The sequence below is a fragment of the Crinia signifera genome, chromosome 7, assembly GCF_055691185.1.
Source record: "Crinia signifera chromosome 7, ASM5569118v1, whole genome shotgun sequence".
Taxonomy (NCBI): Eukaryota; Metazoa; Chordata; class Amphibia; order Anura; family Myobatrachidae; genus Crinia; species Crinia signifera.
Window position 1 is genome coordinate 35,759,814 of NC_139223.1, and position 27,183 is coordinate 35,786,996.

Below are 27,183 nucleotides of genomic sequence, written 5' to 3' on the forward strand. Positions count from 1 at the left end.
AAAGGCAGTGGCACTTGGTTTTAGTGCAAGAGGCAGTCCAGGATATGAGGGGAGGAAAGGGGCAGGCCTGGGCGGGGCCAGAACAGCTAGACCCCTCCTCCCCTTGCAGCCAGCAGCAGGAGAGAGGCAGCAGCTGCAGTTTTGAACTGAACTTCCATGGTGGTTATTGTAAGACATTGGGGGGACTTTGGCAGCAGCAGCAGCAGTAGACCCCCTCCCACCACAACAAGCACCCCCTGCTGATTCCCTGGAATAAGCTGCATGCCTGGCCCAGGACACGGGGACTCTCAGCATGGACAGCCTGGCTTATGATGACAGCTCCCTGGATCATCTGGACCCCTCTCTGTCCCTCCATGAGGGCAGTGACATAGAGTCAGCTCTGCTGGGTGACATAGATGGTGGGTGAGACTTTGTGTGTGTGTGTGTGTGTGTGTGTCTGGGGGGTGATGGGAAGGGGGTAGGTAGCTGCATGATCAGTGTTTCTGCAGTCCTACGGGTGCTCTTGTAACTGGGAATAAAGGGTCTACTCTATGTAAGCCTTGGATGGAGATTAAAGTGGGAAGAGATAAAGTACCAGCCAACCAGCTTCCAACTGTCAATTTGTAAACGCAGCATGGAACATGGCAGTTAGGGGCAGATTCGGTGGTACTTTATCTCTCCTCCCCCACTTTACCTTTCTCTATATAAATGACATTTGTGGCTGTTTTTTGGTTTTGTTTTATGGATAATGTATTTTGCTAAAGGCTTGCTGAGACTAGTAGTTCCTCAACAGCTGGACGTGCTCTTTTCTGGGTGTTAGGGTATTCTAAGGCTTTGTTGTTCTGCAACTGATATACATTGACCCTGTATGGGGTGTAGGGGGGGGGGGGGGTTATTTGGGGTGCCCTGTAATCACATAATAGTATTTGCAGGCTGTGATCAGACACATGGAGTGGATCAGGATGTGTATGATCTGGAATCCTCCTAGGGCTGTTTCTGGCTGAGCCCTGCCCCCAGTGTGACATCACACAGGGTTACTGTCGGTCATTGTGCCAGTGCTGAGCTGGTTAATAGATATGTATAGCAATGTAGGTACTTATGTAGTAACTGGGCTGCCGATTTCTAAATCGGGTCGGATCGGGAGATCGCATCGCATGCGACCATGCGATTCGATGCGATGCGATGCGATGCGATGACCCGATTTTTCCATAGGAATCAATGTTAAAATGGACTGAGTCCATTTTAACATGGAATTCAATGGGAAAAATGGGTCCTTTTCATACCCCTACTATCCAAGTGGGCATGGAGTTGGATATAAACCTGTGGCGAGCGTAGCGAGCCACCGAGCCCGAAGCGTGGCGAGCGAAGCGAGCCCCGCGAGGGGACGAATACCGTCCCCTCGCGGGGCTCGCTTCGCTCGCCACGCTTCGGGCTCGGTGGCTCGCTACGCTCGCCACAGGTTTATATCCAACTCCATGCCCACTTGGATAGTAGGGGTATGAAAAGGACCCATTTTTCCATAGGAATCATTTTAACATTGATTCCTATGGAAAAATCGGGTCATCGCATCCGATATCGGATGCGATGCGATGCGATGCGATATCGCATCGCATCGCATCTGATTGTATGCCTTAACTTAAGGCATACAATCAAAAAATCGGCAGCCCAGTTACTACATAAGTACCGCAATGTATAGTGTTATGAGCATGGCCATGTACGCCGCTACTGCTCGTGTCACAAACATAAAATAAAATAAAATTAGCTTTATTAGTCAAAATGCATGATGGCGATGATTATTATTATTATGGTCTAGTGTTATTTTTAAACAGTTGAACCTTTTTATCTTGTGTGTTTTACTTTCTCTATCAATAAAACCTTTGCCCTTGTTGTAACCAGGGGTCAAATTGCTGCTGTGTGTGTCAGCGCTGACCCAAATACCTGTCCCGTTCTACCACTCCGGATTACAGACACCCAAATGTGTATATATTAAGGCAATGAAGCAATAAAAAAACAAAACCAACCTATATATTTAATTCCACAGAGATATTATTAACAGGAAAACCCTGAACATGACTTTTACAGTATTTAGAATTCCCAGCATAGTGATTTTCACAGACACCAGTTGGGTGGTTTATACTGGCCTCTGGTATACTGGTATATATCTGGTTACACTGGTTGCATACAGCATACAGTTCACCTGATAATGGCCGTTTTATAACTTACCAGTAAGCGGTGGTGCACAAGCGCTTGTGAATTGTTATGTACATCGGTGATCTACCATACTTGCCTATCTGACCCTCTCCATGATGGAGAGAATGCTCTGTTCCTGGACTTCCCTGGTAATGTATGATTGCCAGCACCTGTGGTGAAACACCTTTACCTAGCTCCCCACAGGTGATGGTAATCATACATTACCAGGGAAGTCCAGAAACAGAGCATTTTCTCCCTCATAGAGAGGGTAGGCAAGTATGGTTTATACGCTGGTTTGGGTGGTTGCTGGTGTTACATGTGTGTGATGTCACTCTAGGTTTCCATAGTTAAATTTCATCCTGTAAAAATGGCTGTAGGCCACCAATGGGCACTTAGAGGTTTAGGTAATTCTATGGTGATGTTGCCCAAAGCAACTAGTCAGATTCTATCATTTTATTTTAGATGCAATGGAGAAATAATAGACAGGCTCTGATTGGTTGCTACAGGCAACGTGACGTTTTCATGTGGTTTATTCATGTTTCTGTGGAAGGCAGCCATGTTGGGGTATATATGTGCTGATTCAGTATTCCCACAAAGTCACCAGTGCAGCGTTTATCTCCGGTAGACCCATCACAAAGGCTTTGCCGAGGCAGGCTTCTCATTCCTGACTAGAACCATCCACAGGGACCTCGGACAGTAGTAGGCAGTACTCTGTCCAGCAGGGAAATAACATCAGGTTGTTCCAAATGTGTGCACAGTTTGGGTAAAAGTCTATATATTCCTGGTGTCGCTATATATACCAGGCTGCACCATTGTTAGGCCACAATGTTGTCTACTTCGGACAACAGAAGACTTTGGCCTGGTTTGCGCCACGGGTGGTTGCCCCTTTTGCACATCCCCGGGTGGTCATGGTGATGTCAGGATGTACCTAGTTAATTGATAGGCTGAGTCCCAGTAAACATTGGCACACAAAATGTCTGCCTGTATTATGGGCCTAATACATGTTTGTACACATGCTTTAGTGTGTGCGATTTTCTCAGCCATTGCCAATTCATTAGCAATTGCGTACGCGTTCAAAGCCTATAGCATACCCTCCAACATGACCCATTCCATTAGGTACAAAATGCTCTGTTGCTGGATTTCCCTGCCAGTGGCAGTTACAGAGGTGAGGCTCCAGCACAGTCTAAAATTCAAAGAGGGGGGAGTCACATCAACTGCCAGTGAGCCTAGGACAGTGATGTTTGGGGTGGCTCCCCTCTTTGAATATTGGACTGTGCTGCAGCCCCACCTCTGCAACTGCCACTGGCAGGGAAGTCCAGAAACAGAGCATTTTGTACCTAATGGAATGGGCCATGTTGGAGGGTATGCTATAGGCAAAAACAAGGTATATCGGGCCTAAGGGTCGGCCTATGGCTACGCAGACAGGACATGGCAGTGGTGATGAAAGCACCATGTTTTTGTACGTACCATATACAAGGACAAATACAGGCCTTCAAAATGGCCATGATATGCCTGTGCTCTTGTAACCCCCCCCTCCCCCCCGTTAACATCTCCAAATGGTCCCTTCCTATCCATCACTTTCCCATAAACTCTTAATTGCCAGCGGGATCGCAGCAGCACCTTGGCGCATGTGCAGTGTCATCGCAGCATGTACGCAGTCTAATAGCCTCACACTTGTGTGAACATCGGCCATAGCGTACAAACATGAATTAGGCACCCTTTTTTTAAAGCTTCACTGAAAGATTCTTACTAGGGGGACCCTCTCAATTTCTGGTGCGTGCAACCATTTTACCCAGGTACTCCCATTTTGTTCATCTTGCATTTGGCCCTTTCTCTAACTCGGGGGCTCTGATAGAATTGGTGGAGTGCTCCAAAATACCCACAGGTTGCTTCAGCTATGTCCCATTCATAAAATCTTTAATCGATGATGGTATCTTTGTCGTAAATATTGGACATTCTGTAAAAAAAGACCCTCGCCTACAGAAATGTATCACTATAACAAAGTACAGAGTGCATCCCCTATATATTGCATTGCACGCCATGTGTCGTTTATAGTTGCACAATTGTGTGTAGGATTCCTGCAGACTGTTAACGTCCTATAATAACCCTGACGAGGTGGAAACTACAGTGAACGGTAGTAACCTTGAGAGACAGCCTGGTCCTTCCTCAGTCCAGTCCTTTGATTGGCCCTCAACAGTCACCTCATATCAAAGCTCTGATTCAGACTCCTTCTCCCCCCCCCCTCAGAGAAGGAGGCGGAGAAAGAGGAGGGTGTGGGAACAGGCAGAGAGGGTAACACCAAAATCCATGGCTCTGTACTTACAAAAATAAAATCATTTTTCTGCTGCACCTCTTGGGTGTCCGGTCTGGGGAAGGGGGATATCGGGGAGTCTGGCGGTGTGACCCTGTATTCGGCGTAGCTATGGAGTGCACTTTTGAAGGTACAAAACCGATGAAAGGACCGGTGTAGAATTAACACCTGCACAGCCACAGACCATTACAGAAGAATCACGGAGCAGATAAATGGAGTGCTTTAATACATTGTGCCCCTTAATAATGTCATTTATTGGATAATGCCTTTTACCCTGTAACCGCAACATGGAATATCCTTTAAGCGGGAAAATGGACTAAACTTTATCAAATGGAAAAGTGGAGGCGTTGTCCTTAGCAACCAATCACTTTGAAGATGGCATTTTATAGAATGTGCAAGATAAATGATCGCTTGAATCTGATTGGTTGTCAGGGGAAACGCCTTTTACTTTTCCTTTGCTAGATGTTGAAGTAAATCTTTCCGTTGATCGTAATGACTTCTATTGGGAAAATGATCATTCCCAATAGTCTAGAACTTGTTATTGCGTTTTCTTATTTAGCACGTTCCTGCAAAACTGAATGTGACTGTTTTATACACTTAATTCTACCTAGCGTCCATAGTCCAATTTGATTCATGTTATAGTAAATGGCTGTCCCGGCAGCAAATAAGAGGCACCTTTTTTTTTTTTATTCGCCGACGTCTGCTTAAGAATTGGAATGGGATTTTCTACTGGTCCATAAATGCAGATATTACGGACCCTTTCCTAACGTCTATAAAGCTCCTGCTAGTTATTTTCCATGATTTATCGCTTGAAAATGATTGAGTGATAAGAGATATCATTCTTGATTGTAATGAGGTTTAGAACATAGTCATAAATTATATGAACTATTGTCGTTTATGCACAATTCAATTTGGAAAGTGTCATTAATGACAAGGAGCAAATCTTGCAGTGTGTACGCTACTAACAGGAATGATCTGTGTTCACGCATAATTAAATTAGGCAGAAATCCAACCATTTGGTAGTATAGTATAATCTTTGTAAACTCTCTCAGTGGTACGCACAATATCGCTGGTCTGGGAGTTTGGAGGGGTCAAGAGGAATAGTGATCGACAATGTATCATTTGTATGTTGTCCAGTGTGTACACGGCATTAGAAACTTATTTATATTCCTGTAGATTACATTGGGATTACACCCTATTTCTGAACATGAGAGGTGCTACCATGTGGTTGGGTAGTGATGGCCAGTGAGGTGCTACCATGTGGTTGGGTAGTGATGGCCAGTGAGGTGCTACCATGATGTTGGGTAGTTATGGCTAGTGAGGTGCTACCATGTGGTTGGGTAGTGATGGCCAGTGAGGTGCTACCATGATGTTGGGTAGTGATGGCCAGTGAGGTGCTACCATGATGTTGGGTAGTGATGGCCAGTGAGGTGCTACCATGTGGTTGGGTAGTGATGGCCAGTGAGGTCTTGTGTTATGGGCTTGAATATTGTTTTGGCCAAAATTATTCTAAGGACCTCAATTTGGCTCCATATTTAATTGCAGAGTTTATTATAATTGTTCTAATGAAGTGTTAGGAGGTAATTTATTCAGTGACGATATTTCCGAAATCAGAAATATCGTCACTTTTCAAGGACATTAGGTTACAACCTATTTAGTCTATCCGACAGTCTGATAGCCCACGGATTGGTGAAAATTGTGGCAGATCGGTTGAAAACGGCCACGAATTCGACATTTAAGGGGGGTACTCAATCTCCCGCCACTATTCCGATGGTGGAAATAGCGGCGGGGCCCTATTCAATGCTGTCTTTCCCAACAGCATTGAACAGGGATCTTGGCAGAACGGGCCCAACTTTAGAAACAGTCGGGCCCATTCTGCCGAGAACGGCCGTGGATTGTCGAGCCCCCTGGACACAGCTCGCTGATCCACGGCCGTATCTCGCGGTTACGCCCCCTTTTCGGTGTTCAGCAGGCGGAGATTAAATCCCGCCTGCTGGTTTGTCATTGAGCCAGCCGAGAACGGGACAGGGTCATGGCTGTCGGGCCAGCCCGACAGTCGTGACCCGGGATTGAATGTCCACCTTAGTGTCCGGTTTCACCAATGCAGATTCGGTTTTAAAAAAAACAGAATTTGTATTGGTTAAAATAGGCAGTAAGTTGAATTAGCGGATGTTTTCACCTATACGTGATCACGTTGAATAGGTGTTTACTGATATTTCCACCTGTCAGATTAAACCCCCCTAGTGTGTTGTGTTGTAGTATGTTTAGGGGTAAAATAACTAAAGTTGGAGTTTTTAGAAGTGAGAGAGATTTTACCTATAGCAACCAATCAGATGCTATTTATTGTTATCTAGCACCCTCTAGACCAGCGTTTCCCAACCTATTTTCACACCTGTACCCCTTAATTAGGCTTGTCATTTATGAGTACCCCCTCCTCTCAATTTGAAATATCCACAGTACTTACGAGTAGAGTGGAAGTGAGCGGTATGTGTGTCCTTATATTAAAGAGTAGCGGAGGAGCAGTGTGCGGTCAAGAATCGGGTCCCTGTGTACTGTCTCCAGGGTTCCTGTTAACACCTGTAGGATTAATGCCCCTGCTTCCTCCACCAGAGTGGGGCAGATGATCGCTGATGTCTGCGGGTAGCTCCCAGTGGATCGCTGGTCGGACAAAAGCACGAGGAGACGCTGATGGTGCTGCAGACGGAACCGAACGTGATGCAATGTGGTTCGTCTCCACGGCAACGGGGGACTTCTTCCTCCACCATTACCAATAGTGATTTCAAGTACCCCCAACCAGTCTGCAGTGGGTCCCCCATGGGGGGTATTTGTACTCCAGGTTGGGAACAGCTGTTCTAGAGGATAATAGGTAGAAACTAGTTGCTATGGCAACATCTCTGACTTCTAGAAACTCACACTTTTGTAAATTTACTGCTTACGGAGGTATTCAATCCTGGGCGATTTATTTCCGAACTGCTATTTCCGACTTTCGGAAATATTGTGCACCTTTATTTTTTTCTATAATTTTTATTATTAATGCATTTTGTGTTTTAGACGTGGGTCCCATCCCTAAGCCCCCGGTGCATTATGGTGTGGAAATATTCCAAAATACGGAGAAGTTCAAAATACTTCCAGTCCCATCATTTTGGACCTGTATCTGCTTTACCTGGTTATTCTATTATTATATTGGACACACAAGAGTTTTACCCTTTTCTTATTAATCAAATTCCTTTATCTGTGTTACTCCAACTTCCTTTGGTGCGGTTTGTGTAATGCCCCTCCACCAATCAAATACTGTAAGCTCTCATACAACTTTATTGACACACAGTGTTTCCATTTATCCCGGTTTTTCAGCATAATCCCCATTTTTGCTGCTTGAATTAGTTATCCTGCGATGTTAACATCTCTGGAATCGCTGATGTGGGATGATCAGGATTACTGCACATAGCTTTATATAAGAATGTCACTGAGCTAGGCACCCAAGAAGTAGTTCCGGCGGTTTCTATGGATGAAGCTCAGGTCCCCTGGGTGCAATAAAGTTTAATTTATGACTGCGCAGAACCATAAATCAACTGTGCAAATGCCAAAACCGGATTAGGCAAAGGAATGCTGTAAACTGGATGTAAAGCAGGGGTTATTTGGTTATTGCCATTTGTACTGTACTGTATGTATCGTGCATTTTGTAGAGTCCATCTAAAGGCCCACACACACTGGGCGATTTCGTTTTTTTTTTTTTTTTTTTGCTGCCCCCTCCAAATGGTCACTGCCAGTCACTTTGCAAATAAATCCTCACAGTGAGTGGCATTGCTAAGGTACTTGGTCAATAATCACTCAGTGGCATAAATATTGGAATTGCATATGTCTTTGAATCGGGCCCATATTGTGGTATACCGGAAGCTGGAGGAGGGGGGCAGATGAGGTATGGGTTCAGGTATACACTTGGAGAGCACTGTATGGGGATGATGTATCCATCCTTAAGAGAGAATATGTTGCTACAGCAACCAATCAGCTTCTAACTATAATTTTATACAATGTACTGCAGAAAGTTTGATCAATTGCTCGTTATTGAGGCCCTGAGGAAGGCTTCAGGCAGTTGTTTTTTTCTTGGGTATCTACCATTCTGTGGGGAGTTCTATGGGAGTATGAGCGGGAAGGCCAATCAACATCTGCTTTCAAGGGATTGTGGCCCACGATTGGTCACCTTGGGACTGCGGATTGGGATAACAGAGCTAAGATTACTGGCTCATTTATAAGTAACTGTTTATATTCAGCACGCCAACCATTTTTGCTGCTTGTCCCCTACTTTGTGGCAGTCGCCATATTTCGTAGGAAGGGCTTCTGTTCACTGGTTTTTGGGCATGTGTAAGTAATGGGTGTCTGATAGGTGATATTCAGTTTTGCTGCAGATGGGCTGGAGTGCTGTGGTCACCCATTACTTATTGCTCTAGTCATGCCCAAAGTACTGGGCGCACTGAGTTTCGCACCTACAAGCCAGAAATACAGGTTGCCCGTGGAACGTGCTCTCATTGGCATTATAATGAAATCGCTTGCATCCCATGGCAACAATTGACGATGCCCGATTCTATGCATAACCCAAGGTCCGCAGAGAATACCAGTTTATCATCCTGTCTCCTCTCTCCCACCAGATATGCTCCAGCTCATCCGCAATAATGACAACGACTTCTCCGGGTTTTTTGATAATCCATTTGGACCTGTCCATACTCCCACCCAGGATGTCGCCCCAAATGTGGATCTTGCCGATGGGGCAGCCCTTAGTTCTCTGGAAGGGTTGCTGGCAGCCCCCACAAATGCACCCCCCATCAAACTGTTTCCAATTTCCACGCCCAGCTTCCAGAGCCATCCACCGCTGCCCGCACCCCAGGATACTCTCGTCCATCAGATGAAAGTCGGGGGTGCAAGCACAGTCAAGGATGAACCAATGCAAGTCTGCCCGGCACCCCAGCACACCCTCACCAAGCTCCAAGCCCCCGCTGCGGCTCCTCCTCCACCACAGCAGCAGAGCATGGCATTTGGGCAGACCTTAGTGACGCAACCACAGTTCAGCACCCAGCCTCTGCCTGTATTTCAAGAACAGAGCACGTATACAGGTAATCATAAACATGGTGATGTCTGGGGGGAAGGTTTAGGTCCTAACCTATTACGTTACCTAAACATCAGGAATGTTAGATGTAAAGTTCCAAACGCCTCTTGTGAATCAGGCCCACTTAATTTATTTTGTAAAGGTCTTTAGTACTATTTAAAGGATACAGGCCAAGTCCATTTCTGCCAACCATAACGACTTGTAATATCCTTATAATGCACAGTCGGGAGCCGGTCAATCCGTTATAACGCGCTACGATACACTACACCAGTGGTTGCCAAACTGAGAAAATATATTTTTTATATTCCCGTCCCTTGTGTCTACTAATTCTATATTACCCTCTGAATAGTTGCAGCTCCGCAGAGCACAGCAAGCCAGCCGCTGCAAAGCATCATGGGCCAGCCGCTGCAGAGTACCGCAAGTCAACCATTGCAGTGTATTGTAAGCCAGCCTCTGCAGAACATTGCTTCCCAGACCGCGACTCTGCAGACGCACCCTTCACCACAGATACAGCAGCATCTGACCATCCAGAACATCTCCCCCCAGCAGTTCCTGACCACCACCAGTACCGCTTCTGTAGCCCCTCAGATCCAACAGGTGAGCGCTTGTTCTGTGAGGCTGTCTGTGGTGTCGCCACTCTGTCAGGTAGAACAGTATTAACACAAATCCCCCCCCCGGAACAGGTCCTTCTCCAGCCTCATTTTATCAAGGCCGATTCTCTGTTGCTGACTGCCGTTAAAACCGACACAGCCATGATATCTGGCGTCAACACCACAACGACTAACACCACAATACGGACAACCCCGCTCCAAATGCCAGTAAGTAGCATAACATGTGGTAGAAGATGTGTAATAATGGTAGACTGTTTTATGTCACGTTCCTAGACCTCAGGTTCTTTATGAATGGACCCTCGGGTTTGCGGTTCATGATGGTGGGATCTTTACTGTAATATTTACTTCACATTTTTTCATCTTTCACTTCAGAATTTTATGCACACAGCGGTCGCCGCCATTTTGTGTCCTAAACTCTTTCTTTATTCTCTTGCTTCTAGACCTTGATGAGTGGAGGAACCATTTTGACCACCGTGATGGTAGACGCAGACAAGCTGCCAATTAACCGTATAAATTGTAACGGGAAGATGGCCATGCTGAATATGAAAGGGGAGAAGCGCACGGCGCACAACGCCATAGAGAAACGCTACAGGTCATCTATCAATGACAAGATTATCGAGCTGAAGGACCTTGTGGTGGGAACGGAAGCCAAGGTAAGTGTATGGGTAGCAGAACTCAGGGTCTGTGTAGTCAGTCAGGTTTCTGTAACGCGGGGATATGTACAAAGCCGTGCAGAGAGATAAAGTATTAGCCAATCTGCCCCTAACTGTCATTTTTTAATGGCCAATTCACTACAAACGGTGGAACAGGTGCCATTTGATGATTGTATAAACCCCGCAGAGAAAGCAGCTTTGTATACGGGAAGCTGGAGTGATACCGCCACACTATATACTCAGTGTCACTCTCTGCTCCCACAGCTTAATAAATCTTCTATCCTGAAGAAGGCGATTGACTATATCCGCTACCTGCAGCAAAACAACATCAAACTGAAGCAGGAGAACATTATGCTCAAGATGGCCGCTCAGAAAAACAGTAAGAACGTCTTTTGTGTTATTGTATCTGATCTGACGTTAACCTGTCACCTACAGAGCGGAGCTGCCAGTTAGTGGGCTGAACTGGTATTTCTGGAAATGTTTCCTATCTACTCACTAAGGGGGAAGATGGGCGTTCTATGTCACATGGGATGTTGCTATGGGCAACCAACCAGAATCTACATATTTATTTATTGTAGAAGAGAAGATCTGACTGGTTGCCAATAGCAACATCCCATGTGAAACAGAACTACCATCTTAGTAAATTTCCCCTGAGGATTCACTCACCTCACCAAGGGCCCGTTGTACATGGTTACTGTAGTGCATAGCTGTTGGCTGGTACACACTACGCCTGGCTGGGTATACTCTGAGTGCGTGCTGTGTGATAAGCTGGTATACAATCCTTACTGAGCTTTCTGTTCACCTCCGTAAGTGATTCTTATGCAGCCTGGATGGAATCGGGCATTGAGGTTTAGTTATTGTTCTTTCTTCCTCGTTAGATACTTTGAAAGACCTTGTGGCCGGCACAGGGATTAATATGGATGGAGTGAAGGTGGAGATGATGGATGTTCTGACGCCACCTCCGTCGGACGTGGGTTCCCCATCTCACAGCGGCAGCCCTCTGTCCCAGTGCAGCAGTGACTCTGAGCCGGACAGCCCCTTCTGTGATGAAGCCAAGGTGACCACCCTGACATCGGTCCACACGGCACTTACCATTGTGCATCAGTACACCATACCACGTCTAGGGTCACACTCCCCAACATCACACAGGCATCATACACTTATCACACACTCACATTACACACTCATGTCTCACACAATCAGACACACTCACACTGTATAACACATCACTCACTCTCATATCACACACTCGCTAACACTCACATCACACACACACTCATCACACTTACACACAACACTTATTCTCTCATATCACACACTGACTCACACTCTTATATTGCACAGTCAGACTCTCATCACACACACACACACACACACACACACCGCTCTTCTATCACACACAACTCAAACTCGCACACTCACTAACACTTTCTCTCACTCATATAACACATTGACTTACACACTCACACACATCACTCATACCCCGCTCTCATCACACACACATTAAACTCACTAACATTCATATAACACACTGACTTATCATCTCATATCACACACTGACTCACACTCTATTCTATCGCACACTCACACTCTCAACACACACACACACATCGCTCTTCTATCATACACACACACACACACATCGCTCTTCTATCATACGCACACACCAAACTCACACACTAACTAACACTCTCATATCACACAATGACTTACACACTCACACACATCACTCATACCCCACTCTCATCACACACACATTGCTCTCCTATCACACATGGGTGCCGGATGACTGCCCGACAGTCAGGATTCCAACAGTCAGTACTCAGACAACGGGATCCCGACTGTTTAAATGCCCGACCATCAGGATCGCGACTGACGGGGGCTATTATGCCTTTTGGGGGTCCACGACGTGCACAGACTGAGAAGAGAATCTGTGGTGAGTGCAGAGCGCCACCGAGCCCGCAGCATGGCGAGTGCAACGAGCCCGCAAGGGGCTTCTTTGCGCTCGCTCCCCTGTTGGAGCACCGGCAGTCAGGATCCCGATTGCTGGATCGCCATACCAAACCCATCACACACACATATTTCTTATCATGTTCACTCACCGCACACCTCACACACGCTCAACTAGGGTTGGCCATCGACCATTGATGGTTTTGTAGCTATCTATGGTGATGAATTGACTAATCATAGATGGTCTACTGCTGATGGTTGCAAATCATTGATCACTTCTTACAATACACCATTTTATAGTCCATCTCCCATGCTGAGCACAAAGGGCTCATTACTGTACATTGGACGTTTCAGGTGCAAGTCAAACAGGAGCTGCCGTCTCCCCCCAACAATGGGATGCAGGACCGCACCCGCATGCTTTTCTGTTTCTTTACCCTCCTCTGCCTCTCTTACAATCCCCTGTCTTTCCTGATGGGAGGATCCAGGAGCCAAGAGTCCACTGGAAGTGACCGATTTCATGGCAGCAGCAGAAACATGCTGGATATGGGGTCCTCCGGTAAGTCCTGGTAGACTGGTTCAGGCAGGGGCTACTATAGGACAATGTGGCTTTCTGTATGTGACTTGTTGTCTCCCGGCAGACACCTCCTCGTGGCTCAGCTGGCTGTCTCCCTCCACCCTCCTCTGGCCCATAAACCTCATCATTGTTCTGGCTGTCTTCATTCGACTGTTTATCTATGGCGAGCCAGTCACTCGTCTGCACTCCGAATCCTCTGTCCTCTTCTGGTGTCACCGGAAACAAGCCGATGTTGATCTGTCCCGGGTAAGAACATATGCCAGCACAGGACAAACCTACAACCAAAATGAAATCACATGTTCAACTCCGAATCAGTATACCAACAGTCTCATTTGGTTCTTAATTGATTCCTCATTTATATATGGACAAGATCGATGGATAATTGAACTCGCGTGGTTATATGAGACCACTTGATGCTCAAATTGGCCTCTAGCAGCTCAGCTAACGGTGTTCCCTCCTCATTCTAGGGGGACTTCGCTCAGGCTTCGCATCACCTCTGGAAAGCCCTGAAAGCTCTGGGAAGACCCCTTCCTACCTCTAAACTTGACCTGTGCTGCAGTCTCATGTGGAGCATCATCCGCTACGTGTTACAGAGGCTGTGGGTGGGACGTTGGCTGGCGGAGCGTGCTGGGGGCTTCCGCAGGGACCACCAACTGAAAGACGATGTTCGGAAGAGCTGCAGAGAGGCTGCCTTGGTTTACCATCGTTTGCACCAGCTGCACATGACAGGTATACTGGGGTATTTACAGGGCTTTAAATGGAATGAGAGCACTGTGGTGGCTGCGCACAAAAAGGGTTAAAACGTGTTTGATCATTCTGTTCCCTAGGGAAGCACGTGGGAGGTCACCTGAACGCTATCAATATGGCACTGAGTGCGGTCAATCTGGCGGACTGTGCGGGGAACACCATTTCGGTGGCCACTCTGGCAGAGATCTACGTTGGGGCGGCATTGCGAGTAAAAGCCAGTCTTCACCGCCGCTTTCACTTTTTAGCGGTGAGGCACCATCCCCCCAAAAATGTTCCTCTTGTGTCCTTACTTGCTGAAATCACTCATATTGTGTTGTGTCTGCTATTACTCTGGTATCAGTATATACATATATGTCCACCTTCATGACGACACCAGCAGTAACTGCATATATATGAAGGATTGCTAAAGATTGTCTCTGATACTAGTGTTCATTCCAGCACCCTGCTTCTTTCATAACATGTGCAGTTCCTCCTCCCTGCCTGGGGTATCGCTGTCTGTTGTGGTGCTTCTAGCACAGTCTGGTCTGTATTTCAGCACTGATATACAGACCAGACTGTAATAGAAGCACCACAGTAGAGAGCGGGCAGGGAAGCAGAACTGCACGGGTTTTGGAAGCTGCAGGATGATCAAATGACCACTATGGGCCGAATTCAGCCCCCCATCCGACAGGGCCGAACCTGGATCCTGACCTTGTATTTCTCTTTCCAGCGCTTCTTCCTGTGCAGTGCCCGCCAGGTGTGCCTGGCGCAGAGTGTGGCCATCCCCCCTGCTATGCAGTGGCTCTGCCATCCTCTAGGTCATCGTTTCTTTGTGGACGGAGACTGGAGTGTGAGGAGCTCTCCGAAGGACACTATTTACAGCGTCGCGGGCAGTACAGGTACTGATCTCCATTCATGTAGGAAGCACCACCTGGTCAGACCCAGTAACTCATACTGTGCCCTGGCCAACTGCAGTGTCATCCACTCATTGTACCATTAAATTGTGTTTTGGATTAGTGGACCCACTGGCACAGGTGACACAGGCGTTCCGTGAGCATCTTCTAGAGAAGGCGCTGTATTGTGTGGCTCAGCCGGAGCAGTCGAAACCCCTGACAGAGGGGGAAGGGTGAGTCTGCAATTTGTGTGTGTATAGAGTGTACAAAAGTAGACTGCTATACTTGTGTTTGGTGAAAGATGCTTACAAACTGTGCCTTTCAATGATAATTTGTTGGGAGCTGCCACCAAAAATGCGTTTCACCTCCAATTCTGGTTTCCGCAGTGGATTCAACCAGGGGAGGCTCCAGAGGGGAGCTACAGTGCAGTTCAAAATTCAAACAGAAGAGCAACATCAACTGCCATTCCAAACTGACTTACTGACAGTGGGTGTGGCTCCTCTATTTGAATTTTGAACTGTGGTGCAGCCCCCTCCCCCCTGGATCCGCCACTGGTTAGCACTGACATTAATATGCAGGTCTGTATTATGCCCCTTTTCCTTCTACTATGTCACATTCTGCAAGATGGGGGCATTGTCTTTCTATGGTGTGGTTTTGGTCCCCTCCTGCCCCGGATCAGGGCTAGCTTCTGCGGGGGGGACAACTCTCCCCCCGAGGGCGGTTACTTAGTTGTCTATTCTGCTCCTCCCCTAGTGAGTTCTCCGATGCTCTGGAATATCTGCAGCTGTTGAATGGATGCTCTGACGCTGCTGCTGTAACCAATCACACCTTCTCAATCAGCTCCAGCATGGCTGCCGTTACAGGTGAGCGCCGTTTCTCTACTGACGTCTGTCTGCAAGCCCCACCGGGCAGCCAGCTTACGCTCTCTTGTTTATATAGATAAACCTGTATATATATTTTCTGGAAAAGTTTAAACAAAAGTTTGACTAAAAGATGGACGAACCAGAGTTAAATATTTATGAAACCTAAAGAAACATTAAATGCATTTTCTGCAGTATACTGTATGCATGTTTTAGTCTCCCTTGACGTGTTCAGTAGTGGTGCGTATAATACACAGCTTTTATTATTGAAAATGTGATTCTTGTTAGTGCAGTGCCCCCTAGTGGCTAAATCACTAAGATACGGCTAGAAGCTTAAACGCAGATGACCGGAATCCTACCTTCATGCCACCTTCTATTGTTTTCTTGTACAGGGACAGACCCCGTGGCTAAGTGGTGGGCTTCCATCATTATCGTGGCCATTAACTGGCTGCAAGGAGACGATGAGGCGGCACAGCGGTTATACCCGGTGGTGGAGTACATGCCGAAATCCCTTCATACCACAGAGTGAGTGACCGAGCAGTGATGTCGGGGGCTGGGGCTGTTAAACCATATTACATTTGTGAGGTAACTCCTTGCATCGAATTGTCCAAAAATTTGCACTTGGAGAATAAAGGGTGAGATGTATTATTAATAACTAATGTGCCATAAAGAGGGCCAGATTCTCTAAGCTTCAAAAGTGATAAAATGGAGAGTGATAAACAGCCAGCCAATGAGCTCCTGCCTGACTTTTTTCAAACACGGTCTGTGCAATGGCAGGCAGAAGCTGATTGGCTGGCTGTTTATCCCTCTCCATTTTATCACTTTTGAAGCTTAGAGAATCTGGCCCAGATAGACAAATAATGGTTCACAATTTCCTCATAGTCAATGGTGGTCGCATCCCCCATGTGCTCTACTGGCTTCAAATCCAGCAAAGGTCGGGCCTACTCATGGCGCCAGGTACTATCGCATCCGCAGTGCTTCACATCCCTCCACTTATCGGCTACATACCATCATAAATAACACTGGTATGTACCAAGAAATTTGCGATGAGAACTGTCCTTAGCGATAGGACTTCCGGTGGACCCAGGATCCTTTCTGCACAAGCACAGAGAGACACTGGGTGTTCTGGGGACATCTGACTGACTCCGCCTCAGGGATAGTTACCCTAGTCTTCTATTGGATAACGCCACCCAAAGATGACGTTATCCACCAGCCCCAAGTTCTGGAATGCATTGCATTCTGGGGCTTCGTATATATATGGACATTTTTTATTGCATTGTATCCTTTATAACAGGCGTGTCCAAACTATGGCCCTCCAGCTGTTGTGAACTACACTTCCCAGCATGCCTTGCCATACTTTTAGCATTCCCTGATCGCAAAACTGTGACCAGGCATGATGGGACTTGTTGTTTCAGCTGGAGGGCCATAGTTTGGACATGCCTGCTTAATAACATGCCATCCATAATCTTCTGGCTACGGACCTGTGCGGTAGGGCATTGTCGTGATGAAAGTGCCCGCACCCGTATGATTGCATGTATGACATGAATGGGTACAAATGATCTGCAGGGATGGTTCCGGAGCTTCTCCCGGTCAGTGATATATATACTGATCTATCAAGGGTACTAATATCTGCCAGCAGACACACCACTCACCATAGCACAGCTTGCGCCGCCCTGGACTGTCCCTTGTTGGCCATTGCCTCATGGTGATCGCTAAACATATGAAATTGTCCCAACCCCAGAGCGCAAGCACTCCCCTTTTGTTATATATATGTAATTGTCCATCTGCCCAAAGCAGCTGGAACGCCGGAGTCTTCCACGGTGTGCACTTGTGGAACACCCTTGATATTGAAAATCTTAACTACAGGCCTAATGTCTAAAACTTACTACCAGATTTCGATATCTGGCTAGATATAGTACATCGATTGTGGAAGATGCCATTTAGTGTGTGTGGGGGGGTGGGGCGGCGTGTATTCGGAACGGAAACGGCTGTCTGTTTTTCTGGCACATGCAGGTTTTAAATGGAACCAAAGAGAATCTTAAGGCACACTAGGGGATAGATTTACTAATGTGGGAGTGGTCTTGCCCATAGAAACCAATCGGATCATAGCTATCATGTCTCTATTGCACCCTAGGAAATGAAAGACAGAATCTGATTGGTTGTTATGAACAACATCTACTTTTTTTTTATTTTTTTCATTTTTAGAAGCTTTAGATAGTCTAGGTGGAATTTATGAGTAGGATGGGGCTTTGTCATAGGTTTTTCAATGGTTATGAAGCCACCTGTGCCTCCGTTATTACCGGTTTCTAATCCATTATAGACTGCATTGTTGTCAATATTGCTGCAGCCTACAAAATGGCTGCCACCGCTGTGTTCAGCAAACTGCCTAGAGGCAGAAGTTAGTAACCCCACCGCATGGCTCCATCGATATGAATGGTACTCATGTTTTGTTATCTTTCTGACAGAAACATGTTGCCGAAAGCTGCTCTCTACGTCTTCAAGGCGGTGCGGACCCTGTTGGGTAAGCAGGACAGCGCGCAGGTCAGCCTGACTCAGTGCGAGAAGGCCAGCGGTTACCTCCGGGACAGCCTCCACGCCAGCCCTTCCAGCAACAGCAATGTGGACAAGGTGAGCAAAGTAGTAGGAGGAGGCCATTGTTCTGGCAGAGTAATCTTCCCCTGGGCTGCAGGGGGCGCCCTCCGAGATCTCTGTGGCTGTGGTGCATTGTAGTTGCATTGCATGTTCTATTCCCTATGTGCAATGTGTCTGCAGTGCAACACAGAGGCAGTGCCTGACCTGCATCCTTGTCCTGGCGTTTTTTTTTTTCTTTTTAAAAAAGGACCCAATTGTTGTAACCTCAGAACCTTATATACCAGCAAGAACGCATTATGTGATCACGTGACCTGTAACTATGAACCCACCCTTACCGGGTTTCAGCTAGACAAGAGGTTTGACTGATTTCCTGAATGTATACTAAACTGATTGACATCTCTGCCACGTCAGTCAGGATGGTCTGTCCTTTGAGGCCCACCTTCCTTCGCTCAATGATTTACTAATTCAGCTGTATTTCCCAGTTTACTGGTGTCCAAGCTATAGTCCACTGGTTCTATGTTCCCCAGCTCCCTCCTGTATCCCCACAGTGGACATGGGACATGATCCTGCTTATCCTATATTATATTATCATCATGCCTCAGTGCCTCATATTATTATCATGCCTCGTGATGTCACTATTTCCCTGTAAATTGATAGTCATGCACCTCATGCCTCAGTGAGGTCACTAGTTCCCTGTGAATTGATAGTCCTACGCCTTATGCCTGGGGGATGTCACTAGTACCTGGGAATTGATAGGCCTGGGTGAGTTCACTAGTTCCCTGTGAATTGATAGGCCTGGGTGATGTCACTAGTTCCCTGTGAATTGATAGGCCTGGGTGATGTCACTAGTTCCCTGTGAATTGATAGGCCTGGGTGATGTCACTAGTTCCCTGTGAATTGATAGGCCTGGGTGATGTCTCTAGTTCCCTGTGAATTGATAGGCCTGGGTGATGTCACTAGTTCCCTGTGAATCAAATATTAGTGCAATAATACAAATAAAAAAGGGAGCATTGTAAAACATTTCTATAGACAGAATAGTGCCACAGCTCTGGATGAATCCTACACATGCAGAAGCTGTTATTATGTCCCGGAGTGGTTTGTGTCATAGCATACATGACATCAGTGATCATTATGTCTTCTCTGTCCTGGTCTTTCTCCTGCAGGCGGTGCAGCTTCTCATGTGCGACCTTCTCCTGGTGACCAGAACCAACATATGGCAGCAGCAGCAGCAGAGCTCTCTGGGGCCGCAGCCCAGCCTCATCCATCCAGCATCTCCCCCAGAGCTCAGGGGATTCCAGATGGATTTGAGCAGCTTGCGCAGATTAGCGCAGTACTTCCAGCCCGCCATGCGCAGGGTGAGTGCTGGATGATTTGCAGTCACATACAATTTGTTAGATACTGTGCCAATATCGCAGCCGCCTGGATTTGCATTAACACGCCCACTGGCAGCTTAGCAAATCTTATTGGCTGTGTACAAAGACACAGAAGCTCTCCATTCAGCGGTGTCTGTAGAACAGCAGTCACAGCTGCTGCCTGGATAGAGCACTGTTCTATATTCTACTACCCAACAAACCTTTCTCCCTGATGATATAAAAGTGCAGCTGAAAAGCACAGGCAGAATGTAAAAACTGCCGGCTTTAGGCAGAGATCCTACATGCACTAAAGTCGCACGAAGGTGCAAACATCCTTAATAATAAAATAGTTTTGCCCACAGACATTTATAGCAGATCTGATGATAATTCTCCTACTGTCTCAGGTTTTCCTACATGAAGCCACAGCCAGGCTAATGGCCGGTGCCAGCCCCACACGGACACATCAGCTACTGGACCGGAGCTTGCGTAGGAGAGTACCTCCGTCAAGTAAAGAAGGTGAGAATCCTTTCCACTGGCACCGAGCTTGTGTGATGCCGCATTGTACCCAAGTCTCTTGGGGAGCCATTCAATTCAGAGCAGTAGATGTAAGTGGCCAGTCTTTTGCCTGTTTTGCCGGGTACTCACAAGAGCCAACGTGGCAGAATTCTTCTTACACCCCATAGAGGAGCACAGGAAAGTCTGCAGTGCCAATCTACTGTACTATAATTCCCAGCGATGTGCGAAGTATTGCAACCGTACTTTGCTTGGAAGTTGAATTGCTGTCATCTGGTACAATGCATGTGACCATCTCCTCCTCTCACCGCTCAACCCCTCGGAGGGTACACCTTTATCCTTTTGTAGTCATCTGATAGCTGTTTCAGAGTACACCATAGTTGCCTACCCTCCTGCATTCTGCAGGAGACTCCCTCTCTCCCTCATTAGTCTAGCAATCTCCCTCATGTCACCTAGCCCACATTACACTGTTACATTTTTGGGAAAAAGGGAATGAGAGACAGATACATTTACATTGAATTATCAGCACCATTTCCCAGCACTTTGCCAAGTACAGTAGCTCTTACTAACTGCTTTGGGTCTCATCTACATTTGGATAGAAGTCATTTTAGAAGATTCCTCTCAGATGTAGCAGTGCACACCCACTCTTCCAGGTGCCACGTTCACAATCTTTCCATATATGGAACTTAGACAGCCCATTGGGTGGAGCATGACACGTCCCCTCAATGGGGGTGCTTTTGCAAAATTCTATTACCAACTATAATCTCTCTGAAACTAGTTTTCAAAAGTAGGCAAGTATGGAGTAGACTGAGGGCACACAAATAGCGCTAACAATCCTCTTACTGACACACTCGCTTAGGAAGCTTGTACTCTAATAACTATTTTTTTAAAATTAACGTATAACAAAAGAAGGAAGCAAAGAGCGACCATTTCCCAGAACCTGGACATTAGAGTGGTAGTTTTTACCAGGCGTAACTCGGCAGCACGATGCGTGAATAATACCCAGAGTGGACTCATTAAGACCTGCAGAGTTTCCGGAACCTTCATTTAGCAACGTTGTGTCACTAGGACAAGAACGCTGCTGCCCGGGACAGTGTCTGCAATGAGGCAGCCAGTTTTGGGGGAAAATCCACATATTCTGGCATAAGTTCCTTACGCAGGTCTGGTAATTAACAAAATGGGGCGGTAATCACTTTTGTCGTTTTATTTAATGACCTAAAGGAAATGTAATTAGTTTGAGCCAGATCGGACAGTGCTGCGTACGGCCGTGAATCTGTGAACTCCAACCCCCAACCACAACCTGTGCCGACCAATGAGATGCTAACACAGGGTGGATTGGGCCATCTCATTGGATCGGGCTGAACAGAAAAGAGATGGGGAGGGTGATAGAGTGGAGACCAGACCACTGTCTTTCCACTTTGTACTTTGTGGTCTTACCATCCAGCTTGGGTCCTGGAGGTTAATGTCCGTGTTACCTTGCCTTTGTGTGTGTGTGTGTGTGTGTGTGTGTGTGTGTGTGTGTGTGTATATATATATATACAGTAGTGCATGACTGCAGAGATTGATCACATTGGGCGTACAATGGAATACAGGAGTAAATACACCGTCTGCTCCAGGGATACGCAGCTAAGCGTCATGTCACCACCCATAAGGCTTGTGGTTAGCAGGGGACGAGATATTAGGTGATACTGAAGCTGCTTTTCTTTTATCCACAGATATAGCGCGGTTGGTCAGCTGCAGTGTGACCCTGCCAACTTTGCCCTGTCAGTAACCGTCCGTCAGTGGCGCGTTAACGAGAACCGCCCCCCCCCCCCATGTACCTGACAGTCTGCCTGTCATTGTTACGCCCCCTCCTGCCGCTGACAGGACTTTGTCCGTGGACAGTTTGGAGCAGTGCGAGAGGAGTCTATGCTCATCACAGGAAGGAGGGGGGCTCATCTCCCCTTATTTTAAGTAGTGGAGAAGCTTTGCAGTCTTACATGGTCTAGCACGGCAGAGGAACAATTCCAGCCACCCAGAGCGGTCTATGTATTACAGAACAATGAGCGCTAAAAGTAAAGTTGGTCGTCAGTGGGTTTTCTATACTACTCACAACCCCAGGATTTTCTGGATGCTGCGTCGGACGACTGATGTACACTGTACAGATAATAAGGAAATCTGTCCCCTACACCCGGAGCCCGTACAGCTGCCTGTAGAGACACGGGGCCATGTTTTAGTCCCTGGGCACTTGTATCTGAGATACCTTTTAGTACATCACATTCGGCTATGGTGTAGGAATAGTTCTGGGTGATAGGTGTCACGTTTGAGTACTTGCAGTTTGTTATTTCTATTAAATAATTTTTAAATGAAGAAATGCCTGTAGCTCCAAATTTGTGGTCATCAGGTGATGTTATAAGGTGATTGGATGAGCCAATGTCTGGGGGCGGTGCCTGATTAGAGTCCTGTAGGCCACACCCAGCGGAGGTTGACCATCACCTATAACAATATGCACATAAGGGTATAGCCTTTGATTGGAAAGCAGAACGATCACTGAGGCCTTGTGTGTGTGTGTGTGTGTGTGTGTGTGTGTGTGTGTGTGTGTGTGTGTGTGTGTGTGTGTGTGTGTGTCAGATAACTCCAGTTCCTCCTGCCTTGGTTCCATCACTGGTTTATAATGGTTTCATAGACTGTATTATTAGAGAGAATTAGTTAAACCACAAAAAACTAAGCAGCCGTGACAGTCTGTCATTGGCGTTACTTCTTATTAAATCCAGGGAGAGATCTGCTCTGCTAAAGTGACCAAGTATGGTACTGTATGTGCCAGTGTCTCCTGAGATATCTGAAGACCTAGGAAGAGTCAATGTGAATCCTCACTAAACCCCCAGATGTATTGATTCAGATACAATCAGGGCCCCAAAGGTCTCTCTTCTACTCCGTGGTCTCATTTGAATAAATATTTCTGTTCGAAAATGAAAAGTGAATGAGCCCCAGAGGTTTGTGTACAAGACCTACATTTACTGGGGGTTTGCTGCCCCCTGTGGACACTGGAAGATACAGATAACTATAGATATGTGGTTACTTATTGAGGATTATGGGGCAGATTTATTAAGCTTGGTGAAGTGATAAAGTGTCTGTTTTTTATCACCGGCCAATCAGCTCCTACCTGTGAAGTTACAGGCTTGGTTTGATAAATGACAGGTAGGAGCTGATTAGCCGGTGATAAAAACCAGACACTTTATCACTTCACCGAGCTTAATAAATCTACCCCTATGTACTTAGGGGGTTATTTTGGTTCATTCTTTCTGACAAATTCCTTCTTAGATGGACAAAACCATGTGCACTGCAGGGGGGGCTGATGTAACATGTGCAGAGAGAATTAGATTTGGGTGAGTTATTTTGTTTCTGTGCAGGGTAAATACCGACTGCTTTATTTTTACACTGCAATATAGATCTCACTTTGGAATAAAACCCCACCCAAATCTAATTATCTCTGCACATGTTACATCTGCCCCACCTGCAGTGCACATGGTTTTGTCCATCTAAGAAGGATTTTGTCAGAAATAATTAACCAAAATAACCCCCTTATTCTCCTTTTGGAACTGGATGCACTATGGTTGAATTTTGGTGAATCTATTGCCTCTGCGAATACAAATATTCTTCGTTAAGAATAACTCTGTGTGTGTGTGTGTGTGTGTGTGTGTGTGTGTGTATTTGTGGTAGGGGCGGGGAATTAATGTGGTACTATGTGATGTATTCTGGACTATATGAACATAATACTCCTACTAAGAGCCAGATGTACTAGGCCTTGAAAAGTGATAACATGGATAGTGTCAAAACACAGCCTGTGACATGGTAGTTAGCAGCTGATTGGCTGGTGGTTTATCACTCTCCATTTTATCACTTCTTAAGCTTAGTACATCTGGCCCTAAGTCACAAACCTCACTGACACGATGACCTCACAATTTACACTGATTTACAGTTCTAAAGCAGCCCATACACGCTGCGATGCGGGCTGTGCCTTATGTGCTTTGAGGTGCACGCTCCTGCGGCACCTCCTCGCAAAGTACAAAAAGTATGTGCTTACACATACTTTTTGTACTTTGTTTTCATCACATTGCGTGCACAGGCAATGCAATGCAATGTGATCCGAACGCACGCACGTATCACAGCGTGTATGGCCAGAACTCTACTGTCCAGGCAGAGTTATTTTGATACACACGGGACAACAGACCTTTTGTGTAGGTACAAGTGACACCAATACAAATACATGAACATGATCTGTGCACTGTAAAGTCAGTAACAATCTACCTGGATGGTGGTTCTCCCCTTTAACGTTACTGGTGTTTTGTAACAGAAATGTGTGGGTTCGCAATTAATCGGTTCTTAACGCCAAATTTTATTTTATTTTTTTTCTTACTGGTTATCCAACACACGCGATATCCAAGAGACAATAAAATGGCATTTTGAGATCTGATTAAATCCAGACTGGCACATGTCTACTAATGATGATAGTATGCTTCCTGCAAGTGAGCTTTTGGTAGCGGTCAGTGACTTGCCAGCATTATCTCTGTTTTCACCAGGCACCCGTGAAACGAGCCTAACCACGCGGGAGCACGCTGAAGCCCTCCTCTTAGCCTGCCGCTACCTGCCTCCATCATTCCTGTCTGCCCCAGGGCAAAGGGTGGGTATGCTGGCTGAAGCTGCCCGCACTCTGGAGAAGCTCGGAGACAAACGAACCCTGCATGACTGTCAGCAGTTTATCCTGACCCTGGGCAGCGGGACAGCTGTGACCTCCAGCTAGGCCGAAAACGCCCTGGGTACTCCTCCGAACTGTATTGGGACACAAGGGGGTTTTATTGATCAGGGGGCTTTTGCCCAAATTCACAGATCCGGCTTCTCGTCAGTATTCGCTTGTAAGGAATTTAATGGTTTGGGAAAAACGGCGGTCATGTTTAAATGGCCGCCAACTATTTATAGAGCTTTAAAAGGATGATTTTTAAAGTGTACCGGTTACTTATACACAGTGAAAGCAGCCGTTGTGTGGGGTGCAGGACCCTTTAGTACAATACAGCCCATTTGTTCTCTGGAAACAAAATGGCTGCCTCCACTATGTCAGGTACTGCACAGTAAAAGAAAATAATCAAATCGCACTAGAACAGCTTCTATCTACTTGTATACTTATACAGGGGGCGTCCTGTTGCCACTTTTCATCTGCCATTTTGGTATTTAATGCTCACAAAATTCACTTTTTATGTGAAAAACTTTATTGTAAAACTTGTTCATGGACAATGGTGAAATAATCAGATATTATTACGCCACTCCTGCTACATTGCAGTGAATGCATTTTTCTAAGCGAGCAGGTATTCATGTTTTCACTATCGATACTTGGAGGGGTATTGCATGTAAAGGGCTCTGTCTGCACATAAATTGAGATTTTATCTGTATCTTTGCTTTTACAGAGTGGACTTGGATAGATAGGTGGAGAAATTGCCCATAGCAACCAGTGTACTTTAACACTCCGTAGAAGCTTTGATACATTTCCCAACAATGTTCTTTAACTGGTATGGAGGTGTCCTATACCAAAAGTCATCAGAACTTCCCTAATTCCTAGTGAACACAGGGGTAGACGTATGAAGCAGCGATAAGGGAGGAGGAGTGAGCCAGAGGAGAAGTGGCCCATGGCAACCAATCAGCTGCTCTGTATAATTTCATATTATGCAAATGATAAATGTTACTTCAGTGCTGATTGGTTGCCATGGGCCACTTCTCCTCAGGATCACGGCTTCATACATCTACCCAGAGTATCTTGTTTTCTTATAAATGCCAGGAGAATGTTAGCCTCCATTTTGCTAGATGCTTCTCTACATTAGAGTGATCTGAGGTAAAAGTACTAAATAAAATCATCCTAGCCAACAAACAATGTCTAGGTCGACACTATATATGGCTGACCTGGTCAAAAGGTTGATACAAACAATAGGTTATCATGAAAATGGTCGACAGTGTAGGTTGACACATAAAAATGTCAACAAGAGTTTTTTCCATCCATGTGGACTCCAACTGGGAACGTTCAAGTAGCCTGGAGCACGTTGTGTAAAGCGGTACACTAATTGGGGGTCCAAGTGCTTATGTGTCGACATTGGCATAAAAAAAAACACATGTTGACCACCTGCTTGTGTCTACCTTTTTCCAGAGTCGACCCTGTGCATGTTGACATTTTGGGGTCAACTTAGACATGATCTGTGAACTATACACCCTCTGCCTTGCTTCAGATTGTAGCATTGTGCACGCTACTGTCAGATTCACCCTGGGGTCTCTGTAAATTGTATTTAGTACAATAGAAGGAAAACGTTATTTAAAAAGTCTCTCACAATACAGACTGCTCGTATCCTAGGCATTGCTGCAATTATCAATTCCCGGACCCCTGCATGTTATCAACATGCCCCAAAGTTTCACAAAGCCACAATTCTATGATCGCAGCACCTACAGTAGGTCACTCCTATGTGGCTCATGGGATGGGTACCCCAGGAGGCGGCCCCATCGTGTATATATTCTCCTGATTGTATTTCTGCATTTCAAATCATATTTTCTTAGTTTCCAAAGTGTTTTTTTGTACAGAAGATTTATTAAGAGATATTTATAATTTTATTTTATAAAGGAAAAAAAATAAAGTAGTTTTTTTTTTTTTTTGCTTTGCAAACGGTCTTGTTGCGTTTCTTTGGCTGTTCTGCACCCAGATACAAGGATTCATCACAGAGATTAAAGCAAACCACTTACTGACTGCAGGAGCAAACATAAAAGAAATGCAGGAATAAGGCGTAATAATGTGGGGGTTATATGTAGCAATGATCCCGTTTACATATTGGGCCGAGACTGCTCAGACCAGTGATGGACAGCAGGCGGCA

General features: G+C 46.1%; 1 protein-coding gene across 3 annotated transcripts; it reads left to right on the top strand.

Moving 5' to 3' along the window:
• Nucleotides 1–76: 76 nt before the first annotated feature.
• Nucleotides 77–26,955, top strand: SREBF1 (sterol regulatory element binding transcription factor 1). 3 transcript variants are annotated; one of them, XM_083152808.1, is made up of 19 exons: nucleotides 77–398; nucleotides 9,124–9,585; nucleotides 9,928–10,175; nucleotides 10,262–10,396; nucleotides 10,630–10,842; nucleotides 11,107–11,221; nucleotides 11,721–11,899; nucleotides 13,147–13,348; nucleotides 13,431–13,612; nucleotides 13,834–14,095; nucleotides 14,194–14,360; nucleotides 14,823–14,991; nucleotides 15,110–15,218; nucleotides 15,739–15,848; nucleotides 16,238–16,370; nucleotides 18,311–18,473; nucleotides 19,601–19,792; nucleotides 20,194–20,305; nucleotides 24,862–26,955. In XM_083152808.1, the coding sequence occupies exons 1-19, from the start codon at nucleotides 293–295 to the stop codon at nucleotides 25,080–25,082; spliced, it is 3,480 nt and encodes a 1,159-aa protein (XP_083008934.1). In that variant the 5' UTR covers nucleotides 77–292; the 3' UTR covers nucleotides 25,083–26,955. The 3 variants fall into 3 exon arrangements, with proteins under 3 accessions (XP_083008934.1, XP_083008936.1, XP_083008935.1); XM_083152810.1 differs by lacking the exon at nucleotides 24,862–26,955 and adding an exon at nucleotides 22,018–22,104 and having other exon boundaries at nucleotides 78–398; XM_083152809.1 differs by lacking the exon at nucleotides 77–398 and adding an exon at nucleotides 4,480–4,610.
• Nucleotides 26,956–27,183: the final 228 nt, after the last annotated feature.

Coding starts and splice junctions, on each gene's coding strand:
- SREBF1 (XM_083152808.1), top strand. CDS start 293: ATGGACAGCCTGGCTTATGATGACAGCTCCCTGGATCATCTGGACCCC. Junction 10,397..10,629: donor CAACCCCGCTCCAAATGCCA/GTAAGTAGCATA, acceptor TCTTGCTTCTAG/ACCTTGATGAGTGGAGGAAC. Junction 20,306..24,861: donor ACCTCCGTCAAGTAAAGAAG/GTGAGAATCCTT, acceptor TGTTTTCACCAG/GCACCCGTGAAACGAGCCTA.